The sequence below is a fragment of the Solea senegalensis genome, linkage group LG1 (assembly GCF_019176455.1).
Source record: "Solea senegalensis isolate Sse05_10M linkage group LG1, IFAPA_SoseM_1, whole genome shotgun sequence".
Classification (NCBI taxonomy): Eukaryota; Metazoa; Chordata; class Actinopteri; order Pleuronectiformes; family Soleidae; genus Solea; species Solea senegalensis.
Window position 1 is genome coordinate 23,517,032 of NC_058021.1, and position 19,829 is coordinate 23,536,860.

Genomic DNA, 19,829 nt, shown 5'->3' on the forward strand with positions numbered 1-19,829 from the left:
TTTGTCATCAAGTGTCAGTGAACCTTTCGTCAGAACCTTTGCAGACGTGTTCAGGGCGGGTCCCTAGTCTCACGTATGAAGTTTTAATAACCAGGTCCTAACAAGTCTGTCAGTATCAGACCCAACAGCGAGAACAGTAGCTGCCCCAGGACGACACCCTGTGGAACACCATGTCTAACAGGACAGGACTCAGATAAAACGTCGTATGAAGATGAAGAACACAATGAGTTTGTTTAGATGGGATTTTAACCGTTTGATCACCTGACCTGAGAATCCTGAATTTACGATATACAGTTCACAGTCGTGTATAAAGTTCCTTAAAGTGATACTTTTAGATTAAAAGTTAGATTTTAGCTATGGTGGCTCAGTGGTAGGGCGAGTTTTCTTTCATCTGGAAGGTTGTGGGTTCAGCTCCTGGCTCTGTGTGTCCTTGAGCAAAGACACTTGACCATGTGTTGCAGTGTGTGAATGTGTGTAAACTGTCGTGTAAAGCAGCTCATCAACACTAGAAAAACTCTATATAAATACAGACCATAATACCAACACTTCTTCTGATTTTATTTGGTAGTAACGGTTAACAAAGAGCATTAGAGAAAATATAGAAATAGAAGTTATGTACATTAAAAGAAGAAATCATTTTGTAAAAGACATTTGAGAAGAAAAAAAAAAATGTTGTTTTCCGTGCTCTCTTATCACAGATGTTGTGGCTGCATGTGTGTGTCTGTGTGCTTGTCTGTGTGTGTGTGTTCACTTCTTTTCTCGGCACGTTTTCAGATCCTTTTACGGGAAAATAAATGTGGTCGTAGTCGACTCTTGGCTGAGTTTGTGTATTTCTCTGTTCTCAGATGTTCTCGGCACTAAGTGTGATTGTTGAAAAGCCTTCAGAGACAGAAACATTCAAATAACGGGCTTCATACAGGTGCTTGAAAGTGCTTGAGTTTTGGAGAAAGTGCTTAAAATACTGACTGTATTCCTGCTTCTGTGTGACAGTGGCTGTTGTAAAACACAGTTTTGGTTGTTTAAAGCAAAATAAAAAAAGAAACGGTGGAATAATCATTATGAACATGTATGTATTGCAAGGTGCTGGAAAAACATTAAAAATGGCAACGATGGCAAAGCATGCCTTGCAAATCACATTAGACTGACCCTCGTCATCTTGCTTTGAACCCGAAATACTTCCACACCACCGAATGCGAGCCTTTTTTTAGAACAGGGGTGTATCGCGATCTCGATTTTATAACGATTTATTGTGCAATTTGACCATGGAAAAGGTGTATGAACCATGAAATATTTTTTAATGATTTATTGATGTTAAAAAGTGTGGGGGCGGAGAAGAACGCTGAGGATGTAGGACGTGTCTTTCTGTAGCTCCTGGAATTGTGACCAATTTTATATAATATACACTTTTTTCGAACTCTACCCACTCAAAACAGCGGCAAGACCTCTATAGATTCTCTGAATTTATTTTGGAAACTTTTTTCAACCACAATGTCATCTGCCCGTCAGAAAATAGAACTGTCGAGAGCAGGTCGCAGAAAAACCCTGGAGGCTCACATCGATAGCCCGCTTAGCAGCGAACTTTTGTAAACTATGATGGACTCTCTGAAAGCTGATATCTTCAGCAAAATTGACTCTTTGCTGGCCAGTATTCGCTCTGAGATTGTAGCACTACGACGGGAAGTGATTAAAAGACAAGATCGAAAAACACGAGCAGATCATCCTGCATCTCGAACACGCAGCTACGGATTATGGCGACCGCATCGCGGACTCGAGGCTACTGTGAACACGCTGACCGCTCAGGTGAAACGTCTGGACGACAAATGCAAGGACCTGGAAGGACGCTCACGGAGAAATAATATCTGACTGGTGGGACTGGCCGATGGTGTGGAGGGTTCCCGTCCCACTGAGTTTATTGCTCAACTTTTGAAAGACGTTCTACACCTGGACATGGAGCCGCTGTTTGGGTCACATTATTTTAAGGGATTGTTCTTTTTTTGTCTTGTGTTTGGTGTTCATGTCTGGTCCGCCATCAGTACACATCTTAACCACTTCTTATGTTTATTTTTTTGTTTACCTATCTTTCAACCATTATGCATAATTCTCTTCAGATATAATGGCATTTAACAGTGCTATAGAAACTATGGGTGAATAAAAATTTTGTAGTTAGAATTGCAAAGGCCTCAATAATCCCATCAAGTGCAGTAAGGTGCTACGACATCTTAAACATCTAGGAGCCCAAATCATCTATTTACGAGAGACCAATTTTTTCTTAAAAATTCAGACCAAAGGAAGCTAAAGTGCAGTTGGATTGGTCAGAATTATCAGTCTTCATTCCACGTGTGGCTATTTTGTTGCACAAATCAATCCCCTTTGAATGCACAAGAACAATAACGGATCCAAATGGGCGATATCTTATTGTTGTTGGGAAACTTTGCCACACTCCAGTCATGCTCATCAATGTGTACGGTCCAACTGGGATGACGAGGGCTTCTTTAAATCTTCATTCTCTAATTTACCAGACATCCCTATATTTGGAGGAGACTTTAACTGCTGGCTAGACCCAAAATTCGACACCTCTTCTATTTGAAGTTGTGTACCCTCACGGTCAGCCAAAATTATTCAAATGTTTAAAGAGCAATTCTCAGTGATTAACCGTTGGCGATATCAAAATCCCATCGCTAAAGCCTATTCATTCATTTTTCAAATGTCCACCACACTTTCACATGTATAGATTATTTTCTTGTTGACAACAGATTTCTGCCTGAGTTAAAATCCACCATATACGAAGCAATTGTTATTTCAGATCATGCCCCTGTCACTATGACGATAAATTTTGCAGATATTAATAACGGCCGCACCCCATGGCGCGTTAACAACGGTCTTTTGTCAAATGATGACTTTGTTTGACAACTTTATATCAAAACAAATAGATTTCTTCCTTAGTATCAACAAGACCCCAGAAGTGTCAGTTTCAGTGCTATGGGAAACTCTCAAGGCCTACATTAGGGGTGAAATAATCTCATACACTAACTACGAGAGAAGATTAAAAATACTAAAATTAAAGAATTAACAAAACGCATCAATTAGCTGGACTTGATCTATGCATCCTCCCCATAGCCTTTCCCTAAAAACTGAATTTGATCAATTATCCACAGACCAAGCAACTGAGATGCTATTAAAATCTAGATTCAACTATTATGAGCATGGTGATAAAGCCAGTAAATTATTAGCATATCAGTTCCGACAGATCTCAGCCTCACGACAAATTTCTCATATTCTAACACCCTCTGGAATAGCAACTGATCATAAAAAAAGAAACAATGAGTTCAGAGACTTCTACAAAAATCTATACAAGTCAGAGAATAAGGCAGATATGTCCCATTTTGAAAGTTTTTTTAGATCGCTTGATATTCCTTCTGTACCCCCCGAATTAGTAAAAAACATGGACTCAAGCATCACTATAGACAGGGGTGCACATAACTTTTTCAGTGAGTTACTCAGGTGAGTACCAGGAGATGGTGTTTGTTACTCACCCCATATGTAGCGTGGTCTTAATAAGTGCAGTCTCCCTCACTGTCCTCTTCAGTGTCGCCCCCCCACTGTCCTCTGCTTCAGCTTCCTGCATGGTACAGGATGAAGACGCTGTAGACGCACATCCCTGTCCTTGGTTGAGCCTCAAATTAGCTGTCTCCATCCACAGGTCAACAGCTTGCTTTGGGTCGAATGTCTCTGTGGTCTGCTTTGATAGGTGAATGTGCATCAGGGCTGAGAGACGAGCATGTGACAGACGTGATCTGTACTTGGTTTTTATTATGTTGAGATGTGAGAATCCCCTCTCACAAGCTGCACTGCTTAAAGGCAGTGTAAGAGACAGCTTAACCACCTTGTTGATGTTGGAGTAAGCATCTGGGTTACTTGTATTAATTATTTGGACCAAGTCATACACAGAAGAGGCTCCCAGGCGTTTTCCTGCCTGCTTTAAGCGCATCCATTCTGTCACAGTGGTGTCTTTGTCAAGTTGCAAGGTGGCCTCATATTTCTTGAGAGTGCTGCAAACTGTTGTGTTCCCAAAACTGTGGAGGTCTTGCATTTCCTGAGGCCATGTTGAAGGATCAAAAACTAAGAAATGATCACATGACTTGATGGAGTCATATCTGATTTCAAACTCTTCAATGAGTAAGTTTGTCTTGTCTCTGTCAGCATCAGCATTAGAAACAGTGTTTGCCCTGTGGCCTTCACCATCAAGCAGAAGTGTGAACTGTCCAATGGCCACCATGAGTTCATCCTTACATTCTCCAATGGTCAGTTTTTCCTTCTGAAACCTAATGGATGTGGTCTTCAAAACGTTGCCAATATCAAGCATGTTTGACAGAAAGCACTGAAAACACTCTGTGCAGATATGCTGCAAGTCACTGTTATCACTCATAGCCAGTTGCATTTTAATGGCTGGCAATAGTCTTGATATTTTTAACAGTGTTTCATGCCTCCATGCAGACCATCTGATATTGTGAAACTTACCCAGTTTCACAAAGGAGATCCCATTTTCTTCACACTGCCTCTTCAGTGCAGCAGTTTATTTGGTTCACCTTTTTGTAAATAAAACTGCAGCAGCTTGACCACAGAGCTATTAAATGTCTCACAGTAAGGAAAGTTGCGATCAGCTGCTTTTGCGCAATTCTCCAGTGTGTGTGTGCGGTGCACAAAATGTGCACAAGGGAATCTTCAACTGCAGCAAGTCGCTGGAGTTTTGGCACAACGCCGTTGTAGACACCGACGTTGACAGCAGCCCCGTCTGTGCACACAGCGACCAACTTTGTTGTCCAGTCATCCAAGCCTGTGTCCTGGAAAAGTCTCACAAGTCCGTCTGTTATGGCCTGATGATATGCACCTACGACGTTTACTCCAAGATGCTTCAGTAAAGGAACATCCTCAGAATAGGAAGACATGGGACGTGCGTGTTTAGCTTTATGGAAGGCGAGGAGATAAATATTAAACAGAGCTTGTTGCTGTTCTTCTTCGCTGTGCTCCTTGCTCTTTTCATGTTTGTCAAATAAAGGATGGTTGAAATTCTTTGAGCCTTTATAAAATGCACCTGTTTTGTCTGCTAGCTGTGGATTTGAGCGGCAAATCTTGCACCACATTTCAGAGTGCTCATCGTTAGTTTCAAGCCAGTGCACATCCTGGAGCCACTTTTCTGAAAAAAGTCTTTTATTCGGCTCTGGCTCAAGTTGGCGTTTCTCTGTAGGTGGCGAAACGCCAAAGAAGCTGCTTAATGTCTGTTGCTTTTTAGACATCTCTGACAGTAGTTGACAAGCAACATGCAATCTGTAAGGTCAGACGAGGATGGTAAAGTACGCAAGGGTGCATAGTTACACACACGTCATTACGCATTCCTGATTTTTTTCGCGCATGCGTACCTGCGTACCAGTTATGTGCACCCCTGACTATAGAAGAGCTTTCTACTGCAGCCAGTTCCATGCAATGCGAAAAATGCCCAGGACCGGATGGATACTCATTAGAATTTTATAAGACATTTTTACATAAATTAGCTCCAATTTTAGTTGACATGTTTAACAAATCATACGAGTCACTTAAACTACCCCAAACTCTTGCACAGACCTCTATATCCCTAGTTTTGAAAAAGAACAAAGACCCTCTGTCATGTGCTTCTTATCGCCCCATTAGCCTCTTGAATGTTGACCTTAAACTATTATCCAAACTTCTGGCTTTACATCTTGAATTGTCACTCCCAATTATTATATCTCCTGATCAAACAGGCTTCATTAAGAATAGACAATCTAGATTATTATACTCCTCACCTCAAGCCTCTGTTCGTACAAACAACAGTAATTCAGAATATTTTTCACTTTACAGATCCACTAGACAAGGATGCCCTTTGAGTCCACTGCTGTTTGCTATTGCAGTTGAACCTCTGGCCGTAGCCCTCCGTTCTAATCCTAAAATTACTGGTATAACAAGAAATGGCGTGGAGCACAAAGTCTCACTTTATGCAGATGACCTCTTATTATACATTTATAGATGTGGAATCAAAAATTTTAAAGATCTATTTCAGGACAACAAATTTGCGACCTTTGAAGAATTATCAGAATCATACTCTCTTCCTAAACACCACTTCTTCAGATATTTACAAATCTGTACCTTTGTCCAAAAAACATATGATCAATTTCCAAATTTACCTGAAAAAACTCCCTAAGATATTTTTCTTTCACAAACTCCAGTGATGAAGAGCTTAATAACACATAATTATAATAGAATCCAAAATCTTACTTCAACATCTCTGAATGGGATCAAGGCTCTTTGGGAGGAGGAGATTGGGAAGATAATTTCTGAAGACCAATGGGACAGAGTTCTGAAGCGTGTTCATACTTCAAGTATTTGTGCCAGACATGGACTGATCCAATGCAATATTGTTCACCCACACACTGGACTAGACTGAAACTCTCTAAAATATATGACCACGTTGATGCAATTTGTGAGAGGTGCCATAATGAAGCGGCTAATCATGTACACATGTTTTGGTCGTGTCCATCTCTGACCAGTTATTGGGTGAAGATCTTTATGATATTGTCAGAGGTGACTGAGACTGACATCAGACATTACTGGCCCGACGCCTCATTTTGACAAGATGGAAATCTCCAGCACCTCCATCCCACACATCATGGCTGAAAGAAGTGCTCAGCAACTTAAAATTAGAAAAAATACAACACTCTTTATGAGGGTCCAACACTAAATTCAAAAGGATATGGGGACCTATTCTGGCATATGCAAGGAAAATGCACTTGACTGTCAGTGGGGGAGGTGTGTGTGGGTGAGGACCGGGCGTTTGTTATACTTTTGTATTACTCTATTTTTTCTGATAATTATATGAGTATTGATCTTTGCATGTATATGTGTTTAAATATATATATATATGTATGTATATATATGTGTATATATTTTTATGAATATATATGTTTGTGAGTATGCATATGTTTATATATACTTTTATTTTTACAGCTGCCAAGATGCTGTTGTCCTTTTTCTGAAGGACATTTTTTTCTGTCTTATTTTTTCTCAGTATATCCTACCATTTCCAGACACTGTTGAGCTGTATTGATTGATTTATGTGGAAAAATCAATAAACAAATATCTTTAAAAAAAAAAAAAAAAAAGTGTGGGGGTGTGTTTTGGCATGGATAAACACAAACTGAGGCCTTTTAATGTGGACGGACAGAAACTGAGACTTTATTTTGAAAGCTGTTGGGTTGTGTTTTAGTGTGGACTCAGACTTTTATTTTGTAAAGTATGGGGTTGTGTTTTAGTGAGGACAAACAGAAACTGAGACCTTTGTTTTGAAAGCTGTGAGGTTGTGTTTTCGTGTGGATAAACCGATACTGACACTTTTATTTTGAAAACTGAGGTTGTGTTTTAATGTGGATGGACAGAAACTGAGACTTTTATTTTGAAATCTGGCGGGTTGTGTTTTAGTGTGGACTCAGACTTTTATTTTGAAAACTGTGAGTTTGTGTATTAGTGTGGACGAACAGAAACTGAGACTTTTATTTTGAAAGCTGTGAGTTTGTGTTTTAGTGTGGACGGACAGAAACTAAGACTTTATTTACCACTCACTCTCCCACACCAAACCTCAAAGAAAACTCAGACATACGACCTTTGTCCACGTTAGAAATAGATTGTGTGATTCACTGAAGTGGTTTCTTCTTCTTCTGCAATAATTTGTGTCCTGTTTAACAGTAGACTCAGTTAAACTTGGGTTTAATTAAGTCTATGTCTAGTTTAAATTAATCATAAAATCTAAATTAATCCAGGTGATTAAAGATGATGAAATGTGTCCCTTGGCTGAATTTGATGTGGTTTTGTTGGACATAGCGTCTCAGGTCTGTCTCAGTTCTGTCTCGGTTCTGTCTCGGTTCTGTCTCGGTTCTGTTTCGGGTCTGTCTGGGTCTGTCTCAGTTCTGTCTCGGTCTCGGTTCTGTCTTGGGTCTGTCTCGGGTCTGTCTCAGTTCTGTCTCGGGTCTTTCTCGGGTCTGTCTCGGGTCTGTCACAGGTCTGTCTCAGTTCTTTCTCGGGTCTGTATTGGGTCTGTCTCAGTTCTGTCTCGGGTCTGTCTCACAGATGCAGACAGACATGTCCCTGAATCACCCTCCTCTGCTGCACTCATCTGTATTCAGCTGGTGAAGGAGGCGCTCGTTCATCACGTCCTCGTCCTCGTCCTCAGCTACTCTCTCCATCCTCGTCTCTTATGGTCACAGATCACATGATGTGATGAGGTCACTGCAGACTGAACACATGAATGTTAGCAGTCATTAGCATGCTGCGCTGAGCGCTGCAGTGTTGATATTCAGTATGTATGTGTGTGTGTGTGTGTGTGTGTGTGTGTGTGTGTGTGTGTGTGTGTGTGTGTGTGTGTGTGCGTGCGTGTGCGTGTGTGTGTGTGTGCGTGCGTGTGTGTGTGTGTCTCTGTGTGTGTCTGTGTCTGTGTGTCACATCAGTTCTAACACAGATCAGCTCAGTTTTATCAGTGATTTTAGTTTTTAGTAACTGCTCTGACGAGGTTCCAAACTCTCAACCTTTGATTTGAAAGACAACCGCCAAATTTACATTTTTGATTGAGCAACTAATTTTTTTCTTTTTTTTTTAAATTATCTTTTTATTTAGAAAGGCAGATTTCCATCACATACAATAAATACAACAGTAGTCATTCAAGGTCACAGGAAAGAATGGATGCAGAAAATCCTGATGATTTTGTCCATATTGCCCTTCTGGAATTTACTTTTACGGACCACTACTTATCTAGTTGAGAACAATAAACAAACAAAACAAAACTGGGGAGCGCACCATCTCAAACGAACAAAACATCACATAAAAAAAAAGGTCAGTTTCACACAAAGCACAAATACAGTCAAATGAAATCAGATCTGATTGGTTTCACGTACTCAGTCCATTTGGACCACATCTTATAAAATTTGTCTTTTTCAACTTTGAGGGAAAAGGAGATCTTCTCCATGACATAAATCCCATAGACAATTTCAATCCAATCATCAATGGTGGGTGGTTCTACTTTTAACCATTTCCTCATAACGGATTTCTAACTGGCTGCTACAGTATAGGCAGCAGTTTTTTGTCTCCTTTGTTCCATGTTTCCAACAACAGATCGCCCAAATACACAGTTTCACATTTAAACCGAATGTTTACATTAAATACATTTATATGTTTGTGGATATCTTCCCAGTAAGGTCTTATTGCCTGACAGTCCCAAAAAATATGAAAATGATTGGCTCCATTCGACCCACAAAGTCTCCAACAAGCGTCCCCATTGCCCTGATGTCTTCTCTGAATAGGTGTAATAAGAAATCTTGCGGTGTTTTTCCAGCAGAACTCCCGTCACGTGTTTGACCCGGTCGACACCCATTCTAGCTGGCATATTTTCTCCCTATGTGTGATCGTTAGATTTACTTCTTTTTCCTATTTCTTTTTTATGTATTCTGTGTTCTCTTGTTTAGATAATTGTATGGCATTGTATAACTTGGAGATAATTTTGTTGCCTGATCTGGGTTTAGTTAATGATAAAAATACCTCCATGAGCCCTGACTCACCTTTAACTAACACCTTTTTAAGATTTTTGTTAAAATAGTGTCTACACTACATCTAGTGTAGATATCTAAAGAAATCATCCCTTCCCAGTCCATGATCTTCAAAACTCCGAAATGTCCCTTTATGGACAAATGAATAATAGGTAGTTAAACCTTTTGAGATCCATATCTTAAATCTGGCATCAATTCTATTTGGTGCAAAGTCTGAATCATAGGCCACCACCTCATCATTTTAGATGCTTCTCCTAATCTACAATTGTTTATTATTGTTTTACTATTTCCTGCCAGGGTTCCCAGTCTTCTGGGATTTCCTGTCCTACTTGTAATCTGTTATCACATAGTAGGGCTGTTATTGGGATTCCCTTTATCACTGTGCCTTCCATTTCCTTCCATGCTGCAGTGTATGTTGGTGAACACAGGCAGATTAAAGGCCTCATTTGGGCTGCAAGGTAGTATTCCTGTAAGCAAGGAAGGTTGTGATAAACTTATCAATAAATCATCAGTAAATAGGGCCAGTTTTTGCTCCCCTGAAGTCATTATTACCCCCAGTATATCTGATCTTTGCCTAATCAATTGACTCATGGGTTCTATAAACAAGGCAAAGAGGAGTGGCGACGCACAACACCCTTGTCTTGTTCCTCTTTCCAAAATGAATGAATGGGTTAGATCTCCATTGATTTTAATTCTAGCTGTTGGTTTGTTGTATAGTGCTGCAAATGTACAGTATCAATTATAGTTGTATGGAAGCCACACTTTGAAAGTACTTTATATAAAAATGAATGCTTTCTCTGCATCCATTTGCTTTGCTTTGTCTGACAAAGCCAGTCTGGTCCTTATGTATTAATACTGGTAACATCAGTTCTATTCTTTTAGACAATATGGATGTGAATAATTTATAATCATTATTCAGAAGACTGACAGGACGATAATTCCCACATTCTAATTTATCTTTCCCCTCCTTAGGTATGACTGAAATCGTTGCCTCCTTTCATGAGGGGGGGATGTTTTTGTTTTCCAAAACCCAATTGAACGTTTTTAATAATGTTGGAATTAGTTGATCTTGCATTGTTTTGTACCATTCTGTGGGAAAACCATCTGTCCCAGGAGACGTCCCCCTTTAATCCTCCTGATTGGTAATTTAATTTCTTCTTTTGTTATTTTAGATATTTACTTTTCATTTTGATCATCAGTGATCTTCTGGAGATTTATCTGAGCCAGAAAGGTATCGATCTGGTTGTCGTTGCTTGCCTGTGGTTGGGAATACAATGTTTTATAGTATTTTCCGAAGCACTGCTTGATTTTCTCCGGACTAGTTTCTATGTCATTTTAGTTTTTTTTACTTATTTTTCTCCTCATATGAGCAGATGGCTATTATTTTACAGCACTCGATATCATAATCGCCACCCCTCTCCATGGGAAAAAAGAAAACATGTTTAAATCCTGATTTATTCAATTTAGCATGTTCAGAGTCATTGAGGTGTGACTCCTGTAAGAAAGCCACTTGAATTTTATCTTTCTTTAATTTTGATAAGATCTTCCCTCTCTTAACTGGATTGAGTACTCTATTTATATTAAATGATGCTATTTTTAAAGACCTGTTTTGCATCTATGTGATTCCCCCCGTCATCTCACTCAAAAACCGGCAGGGAATGAACAACTAACATCTTGATAAACATCCCACCAAACACAATTTGTCCGTGTGACTCCCTATATAGGGGTCTGTTAACCTCACCCTGTTGAGCCTCCTCAGTTTGGAGGAAGTGGCCCTTACCTGCGATAGTCGCATAGGAAAAAAGGGAGAGGGAGAAAACGGAAAACAAAAATCCAAGGGCCCCGAAAGAACCAGTCCATTAGGATCTCCACCACTAATTACAGCCATAGTACAGGTCCAAGTATAAGAAAAGAAAAGAAATATAATGTATATACATACATAATAAATACATATATATATCTATATATACATACATACATAATACATACATACATACACATTTCACAGTTGACACCGTCCTCGAGCTGTGGGTTAAATCCTTTATGTCCCAGAGGGGGCCAGTGATGGTCTTCTGAAGGTTCGAAGCTTGTCCTTGTAGCTAGAATCCCACCCGGTTGTGCCCTTCATCGCTCGTCTGTCCAATCTCCTCCAGGACAGCCGTTGCACCTGCTCAATAAGCGTCTCCGGAGGTCTGGTGGTTGTCACGGTGTAGCCTCTTCTTAGCAGGTCCTCTGATGCCTCCTCTATAGTATCGTAGGTTCTGGTTCCGTCGTCATGTCTCAGGCGCAGCCTGGCAGGGCTGCGCTTTATTTTCCTTCAACACTTTGCGTATCTCTGTATATTCTCTCCTTTTTTAAGTATTAGAGGTGGATAGTCATGATCCAGGTTTATGTGGTTTTCTTGCCAGGTGAACCCCTTCTTTTGCCATGCTTTGCGGAGTAATGTCTCTTTGGTTTTAAAACTTAAAAACTTAATAATGATGGAGCGTGGCGGCGCATCCACCAGCGCAGATCGGGTTTGTCTTCAGTTAGTTTGAGACCCTCACGGAGTAAATTTTCCACAATTGATGTTGTCGATGTTGATTCTTTCTCAGACCCCTCCGGCACCCCATAAATCCTTATGTTCTCGCGTCTGGAGCGACTTTCCAGATCCAGCAGCTTGTCCTCTAGCTTGCTCTGTATAATCAAAGAAATCATGAAAACTGAATCTTTTTCTGTTTTGTGGACAAAAACAAGAAGTTTGAGAAACTTTTTCCGACTTTTTGTTTGACATTTTCTGATATTTCGTGACACGAGCATGAACATCACAATCAGTTAAAGACGATTCTGTGCAGCACTTTTAAGTTGAAACCCCGCCCCTCTGTGTTTTCTCAGAGAACCACTCTGCTCCTCCAGACGTCACCGGTTACACCAACAACACGACCAGCACCACCGGCACCAACGCTGCTGATGGGATCCAGGCGGAGCGAGCCCCCGGCGCCCAGACCGCGGCCCAGAGACAGACGCCCAAGTACGGCAACGCCGAGCTGATGGAGACCGGAGACGGTGAGAGGAAGAAAAGTGTCTGACATATACGTGACTGAATGAATCCTGATCTGTGAAGATGTTGCTGAAAGTCCGGTCCTGCACACATTACATTACATGTCATTTAGCAGACGCTTTTATCCAAAGCGACTTACAATGGAATCAAGTACAATTGGAATCGAACTTGCGACCATGATGTCTTTGGTACACAAGGTAGGGTCTTAAACACTGAGCCACTCCACCCACGCACAAACCAAATTCAGTTCGAATCTGATGAGTTTTGACGGCGATGTCACAGTTTGTTTTTACAGTTTTGTCCATTTTAAGTGAATGTATTTAATGAATTAAAGTGAATTTGAGTGCCCCCCATGCCCCAAACAAGCCTAACAGACACACAATCATTTAATCATCAGCTTAATTTAAAGATTCAAAATATGTTCATCGAATTTTGTCAGTATTTAATGGACTGTTCCAACAGGAATCTGAAGTTTGTAAACCACTCACTCTCCCACACCAAAGTCCATAGAAAAAATCAGTGATTTTAACATCACACACACAGGAGTTGTTGATCCACTGCTGCCTCCATCACTAAGTTGTAATGTCTTATTTTGTCACTTCAGTGTGTGAAATCCAACGTTCAGATTCACGCCACTGGTGGACTTTGAGCAGAGTGAGCGGTTTGTTTGTGACAAAAGACAGGAATCAAAAATAGAAACTAACAGCATGTGTCTGTGTTCATCAGGTGTTCCAGTCAGCAGCAGAGTTTCAGCCAAAATCCAGCAGCTCGTCAACACGCTGAAGAGACCCAAGCGACCGCCGCTGCGAGAGTTCTTTGTCGACGACTTCGAGGAACTCCTGGAGGGTAAAAAAACGGCACTTTTCTTTACTTTAAATATCTATAAATAGCTCTGATACAACTTGTTTTTTTCACACAAAATAATGAGTTAGGTTGTTCGTTTGTTGATCATTTAAAAGTAAAAATGAAAAACAAACAGAAGACGAAGAAAAATGCACAACCGAGCGAATCAATCACTTCCAGCCAATAACAGTGACACTAATGTGTTTTATTTATCACCATAATGAGGTTTTACGTTTCTTATTCATTTATTTGTTATTCATTGTTTCATTTTAGAAATTTTATTACTTTAGTTTCTGAATTATTTGACTCTGTGTGTGGCTGGACCTTTAATCTGTTTGAATGACAATAAATCTGAATCTAAAATAATGTGTGTGTGTGTGGGAGAGTGAGTGGGGGGGAGAGTGTGCATGTGTGCGTGTGTGAGTGGTTTACAAATGTCTGTCTCACAGTGAGATAAAGACATGATCATGTGTTCACGTCCATCTTGTCTTCTTCTCTCCTTCAGTCCAGCAGCCGGACCCGAACCAGCCCAAGTCGGAGGGCGCTCAGATGGTGGCCCTGCGAGGCGAGCAGCTGGGCGTGGTCACTAACTGGCCCCCGTCCCTGGAGGCGGCCCTGCAGAGGTGGGGCACCATCTCCCCTAAGGCCCCCTGTCTCACCACCATGGACACCAATGGCAAAACAGTCTACGTGCTGACCTACGGTGAGAGGAAGAACCTGCGGGGTCGGGAGGATGTTTGTGATGGACTGCACCCTCATGTGGAGGATACAGTAGAAGACGATGAATGAATGTGTAAACCACTCAAAATGACAATAACCTGGATTAAACATGAGTGGCCTTTTGATATTATGTTTAGTTTGCCTTTTGTCCAGTGTGAGGCGCTGTCACATCTGTGCGAGAGACACGTGTGTGTGTGTCTGTGTGTGTGAGAGACACGTGTGTGTGTGTCTGTGTGTGTGAGAGACACGTGTGTGTGATTTGAAAGGAGAAGATGATGTGAACACTCACCAGATTGTGAAATGTCTTCAGCCAGCAATCAGGACACGACAACATGGTGAGACTATGTGTGTGAGTGTGTGTGTGGTGTGCTGTGCTCTCTCTCTCTCTCTCTCGCTCTCTCTCTCTCTCCATCCATCTTCCTTTATCTTTCATTCCTGCGCCGTTGTCTCTTTGATGTCCACCAACAAGGACAAACTTGTTTTGTTTTGTTCCTTCCTGTCAAGTTACCCCAACACACATCACACACACACACACACACACACACACACAGAGGAAATACATGTTAGCGATGTCTTTGCTGTCCTTAAACTCAACCCTCACCACACTGATGATAATCGTCAGAAGAGAGAAACTCGTCATTTTCACCCAGAGTGTGTGTGCGTGTGTGTATGTGTGTGTGTCCAGGTATTACTAATGTTGTGGGGACCTAAACCTGTTTACACAGTCACATTGTCTTCCTTGTGGGGACAAAAAGCAAGTCCCCATAACGTAAATTACTACATTTTAAGGTGAAGGTATGTTTTAAGGTTAGGCTGAGATTGAGATTAGGGTTAGGGTTAGGATTAGGATTAGGCCAGTAGTAATTGTGGTTATGGTTAGAGTAAGTCGCCAGGAAATGAATGCAAGTCAATGCAATGTCCCCTCATGTCATGAATGTCGAACGTGCGTGTGTGTGTGTGTGTGCATGTACACTCTCGACTAAGATGACAAAAAAACAAAAAACAAAAAACTTGTACATCGCACTTATGACTAGCACTTCATAGTTTGTTCTACTTGAAGCTCTTACTTACTTCTAGCTCTTATATGTACCCAAATGTTTAAATGCACTTTTGTAAGTCGCTTTGGATAAAAGCGTCTGCTAAATGACATGTAATGTAATGTAATGTGTGCGTGTGTATGTGTGTGTCTGTGTTCATGTGTGTCTCTAATCTGTCCAGAAGCACATTTTTCACACACAGTGTTCACACACCTCTCAGGTGAAGACTGTCGATATCAGAGAGGACAGATACGATCTCCAGACTTAAAATAAAAAATAAAATCATATAAAGTCTTCATCACCACAACATGGAACCTTGTAAAGCAGAAGGTCCCAGAGACTTTTGACTTAAATCTGCACGACAACACATGATGGAGCTTCTTCATTTCCCACCACAGTCACAATTCAGCAGCCAGATCCAAGAAATCTACGCTAGGCTACATAAAAAAGGCCAAATCAAAGAATAGACTTCAGCTAAAGTTAGCCAAACTGTCACCTGTGAGGACTAGTTAGCATGTGGATGGACATGAAATGACTCAGGCTTTTTTTTAGTGGAATGAAAAATAAAAAGACAAAAATGTTTTTCTTAATTATCCTCTGCATTTCTGTGGAAACTCCCCTGTATCTCTTTGTCTTCCTTTCTTCCTTCTAACAGTGGATTCTCCTCGAAAGAAAACTCTTCTTCTCCTCGTTCATTAGTTCTACAACAAAAACATGTGACATTAGTGTGAAAAAACCAGTGAGGAGTGAACACTGCTCATGCATCTGCCACTCACACACACACACGCACACGCACACACAAACACACACAGACAGACACAGAAACATAGACAGACAGACAGACACAGACAGCCACACACAGACAGACAGACACACACACACAAACACACACAGATAGCCACACAGACAGAGACACACACAGACACACAGACAGACGATGGTGGAAAATGACTCTAATGTTTAAAGTTGACCTCTAACTTGAGGAGAAATGAAGCTGCTTGGAAAATATAGGTCAGAGAAATATAGTTATATATAAGTATAGTTATAGATATAGTATATAGTTATTATCCCAAAATATGAGTCTAAATGCACATTTTTTGAGTTGACTGGCAAACATTTGTTTTGTTTAATTATAATAATACACTCTGTATGTGTGTGTGTATAGCGCAGTGCTGCGGTCGTGTCTGTATGTAAAGTATTTGTGTAGATCCAGTTACAGAGTGTGTGATTGTTTCCACATGGCTGCACTCACAGGCTCTTACCATCAGACATGTGACCAGGAGTTTGTTTTCATCATCGATGAAGCTGTGAATTGTTTATAATATTTGCAGGTACTTGACGTGGGGACGTCCAGTATTATATCATAGTGTTTCCTCTGTGTGATAACAGGTTTTTTATCTTTACTTGCAGGAAAACTGTGGTCCAGGAGTGTGAAGGTGGCCTACAACCTGCTGCATAGACTGGGAACCAAACAGGAACCACTGGTCAGACCTGGAGACCGGGTGAGTTTCAACAAACAAACATGGAATGAGAACATTTTTATAATAACAAGTAAAACCACTCACTCTCCCACACCAAAGTCCAGAGAGAAAAGCAGTCATTTTAGAGGCGGGGACACAGGAGCTGCTGGTCCTCTGCTGTCTCGTGTGGTCACTTTGTGTCAAACCGAAAAACCAACATTTTATTTTTTTGTGATCCTTTAACTGTCGTCGAGAAACAGCTGGACACAGTTTCCTCTGAAGTCTCTGGACTTTCTGTTTGTATTAAAACATCACAGTGTCTGTGTGTGGCTGACATATGGACTTATTAACTCCACACTGTAACCATGGACACGTGCTGATCATCACGTCACAGTCGAGGCTTCATGAAAAGTTACGATCTGCCTCTTTCATCTTTACAGTAGTTCAAGATCACTTTCCTGCTCGACTGTGTGTGTGTTTAATTACTGTCAAACTCTCTTTTTAGTGCGCTTTAATAAGACACACACGTGACTGCAGGTGGCAGTGTTGTAGAATTAAATGGCCCATGGAAGCCTTATTATTATCATTATTATTATTATTATTATTATTATTATTATTGTTATTATCATTATTATTATTATTATTATTGTTATTATTATTATTACCATTATCATTAATAATATTATTAATATTTGCTTTTCATGATCAGGACTGAAGGTGAAAATTAAGGCGAAAAAGGAATAAGTTTTTTGTTAAATTGCTACATAAACGAATGGGACTTATTTGTCACTAAGGTGCTGAGAGTGAGTAATTAACACAAGACAAAAACATTTTAAATCAACATTGTAGATATTTCCCAGTCTGTTTTTCCCCAAAAGTTAAACAGAAAATTGTGTAGTACATGGTAAAGTTTATGTTTTAATGTTAATGATAACCAGCATTAAAAGGGTAAAATTACATGAAAGAAGGTTTGATGTTGTATGAGTAATAAGGGACGTAAAGGGAGGAACATATTTATTTTAGACGCATGAAGGTTTCAAATTAAAAGCATAAATACTGTACAGTAATGTGACGTAGCAGGAAGTAGAGTTAAATAACGTGAAATAATACGATATAAAACCAAACTATTCTTTAGATTTAGAAGAAAACAGATGGAAAACACAAGTTAAATAAGGATTTTAGTGACTTTTTTTCCGTCTTCTACTGTTTTTTTCTGACAATAGTGATTGTACTTACATATATTTTTGTAAAATTTATCATCAACAGACGAAGGGAAAGGAAATGATTGATTATTTTTATAGAAGTTCTGCGGCAGATTTTGAGAGAGAAGATTCAGTCACTTTCAGATGTTGATTTTAAAGCATCCAGGGTCAGTATCTTTAGCTCATGCGAAGTAAAAAGGTCTCGCAGCTGCAGGACTCCAGGAGACTATGGCTCCGCCCACTGAAATCTGAACGTCTCCAGTCACACATGTCACATGTCACATTATTCTAACATTAGTCCTGTTAGACCATCATTACACCGCTCTGCACTCAGGTGCTCTCTGCACTTACTATAGCTTCACTCTAATGACACACACACACGCACACGCAAGAGAAGTGTGAGACGTTACAGATCGGTTTGTTCTCATCACTCTAACTCTTATTGTTTGTCTTGTTCCATCTGTAGGTGGCGCTGGTGTTCCCAAACAATGACCCCGCTGCGTTCATGGCCGCTTTCTACGGCTGCCTGCTGGCTGAGGTCGTACCTGTGCCAATAGAAGTTCCTCTGACCAGGAAGGTGAGAGTTCAGCAGAGGAAAGAATTCATTTTAAACGAAGGGTAAAAGCTGACGTTTAAAGGTAAAGCACTATCGATGTCTTTAAGTGCATGGTTCACGTCTTTATCTCATTGTGAGACAAACTACAACAAACTGAAGTTGAAAAACACTCACTCTCCCACACCAAAGACCATAGATAAAATCAGTGATTTTAGCATCACACACACACACACACACACACACACACACACTGCTGCCTCCATCACTAAGTTCTAATGTCTGATTTTGTCACTTCCTTTGTTCAGATTTATGTCAGTGACTCAAAGTGACCATATGAGTGTGTAACAGTGAGATAAAGACGTGATTGTGTTCTTAAAAACGTCGCAGACTTAAACTGTTTTATGAGGTGAATCTTTTTGTTAAATAATTAAAGTGTGCCTGTGTGTGTCTGTGTGTGATTCTCCACCATGTTATTAACTTATACAATCTCACGTCAAAAGAATTTAACAAACCCTTTAATGTTTATTAAACTTGGATTTGAATGTCAGAGGTTTCTCAAGCAGTTTGAGGAGGAAAGGAGCGCAGTGAGCGAGCGAGCGAGTGAGTGAGTGAGTAAGAAAACAGGTTTATATTTGATGTTGCTGCTCTTTCTCCAGGACGCCGGCAGTCAACAGATTGGCTTCCTGCTGGGCAGCTGCGGTGTGACAGTGGCTCTGACCAGTGACGTCTGTCACAAAGGATTACCCAAGAGTCCCACAGGAGACATCCCACAGTTCAAAGGTCACACACACACACTTCAGTCATGAGTGTATTTGTGTGTGTCAATCATCAGGAAGTCTTTCTCAATTCAAAATTAAGATTTTCTGCAAAAGGCAATAGCTTACAACATTTATCTTATTTGCTCTGTTTACATGCTATGCTGACACCTATTGGTGATTTACTGGTACTACTGCCTTAACAATGACACTCGCAATGGATAAGATAAGGATCATTTAATAGCATTTAATAGAGCCTTGTAGTAACATATAAATACAGTGATAAAAATCAAAAAATAGTCTGATAGACTGTTTAATATACGACACATGACTTATTTTGGCATACAAAGAACCAACTCCACCAAAGACTACGCTATGTAAAATGTGAACTAACTTTTATTAGTAACTTTGGTAAGTTTCAGATTTCAATTCATAAATAACATCGATGGAGGGGGGCTCAAAAAATACAGTCTGCCTAGTATAGTCCATTTATTTAATCCGGCTCTGACTGCGGCCGAAGCTGACTTCATTAAACCTACACCTGCTCAAGTCTTCTATAACTTAAAAACACAGTCACGTCTTTATCTCACTGTGAGACACACTTTTACAACAGG

At 40.3% G+C, this 19,829-nt stretch overlaps 1 protein-coding gene across 4 annotated transcripts in view; it reads left to right on the top strand.

Moving 5' to 3' along the window:
* LOC122767168 (disco-interacting protein 2 homolog C) overlaps positions 1-19,829 on the top strand; it is an 89,214-nt gene that overhangs the window by 43,765 nt on the left and 25,620 nt on the right. For all 4 annotated transcript variants that reach the window (XM_044022560.1, XM_044022567.1, XM_044022584.1 and 1 more), the window contains exons 6-11: positions 12,477-12,647; positions 13,369-13,488; positions 13,991-14,188; positions 16,653-16,744; positions 18,371-18,481; positions 19,117-19,240. In XM_044022560.1, the coding sequence (XP_043878495.1) occupies positions 12,477-12,647; positions 13,369-13,488; positions 13,991-14,188; positions 16,653-16,744; positions 18,371-18,481; positions 19,117-19,240 (816 nt within the window). The remainder of the gene's footprint in view (positions 1-12,476; positions 12,648-13,368; positions 13,489-13,990; positions 14,189-16,652; positions 16,745-18,370; positions 18,482-19,116; positions 19,241-19,829) is intronic.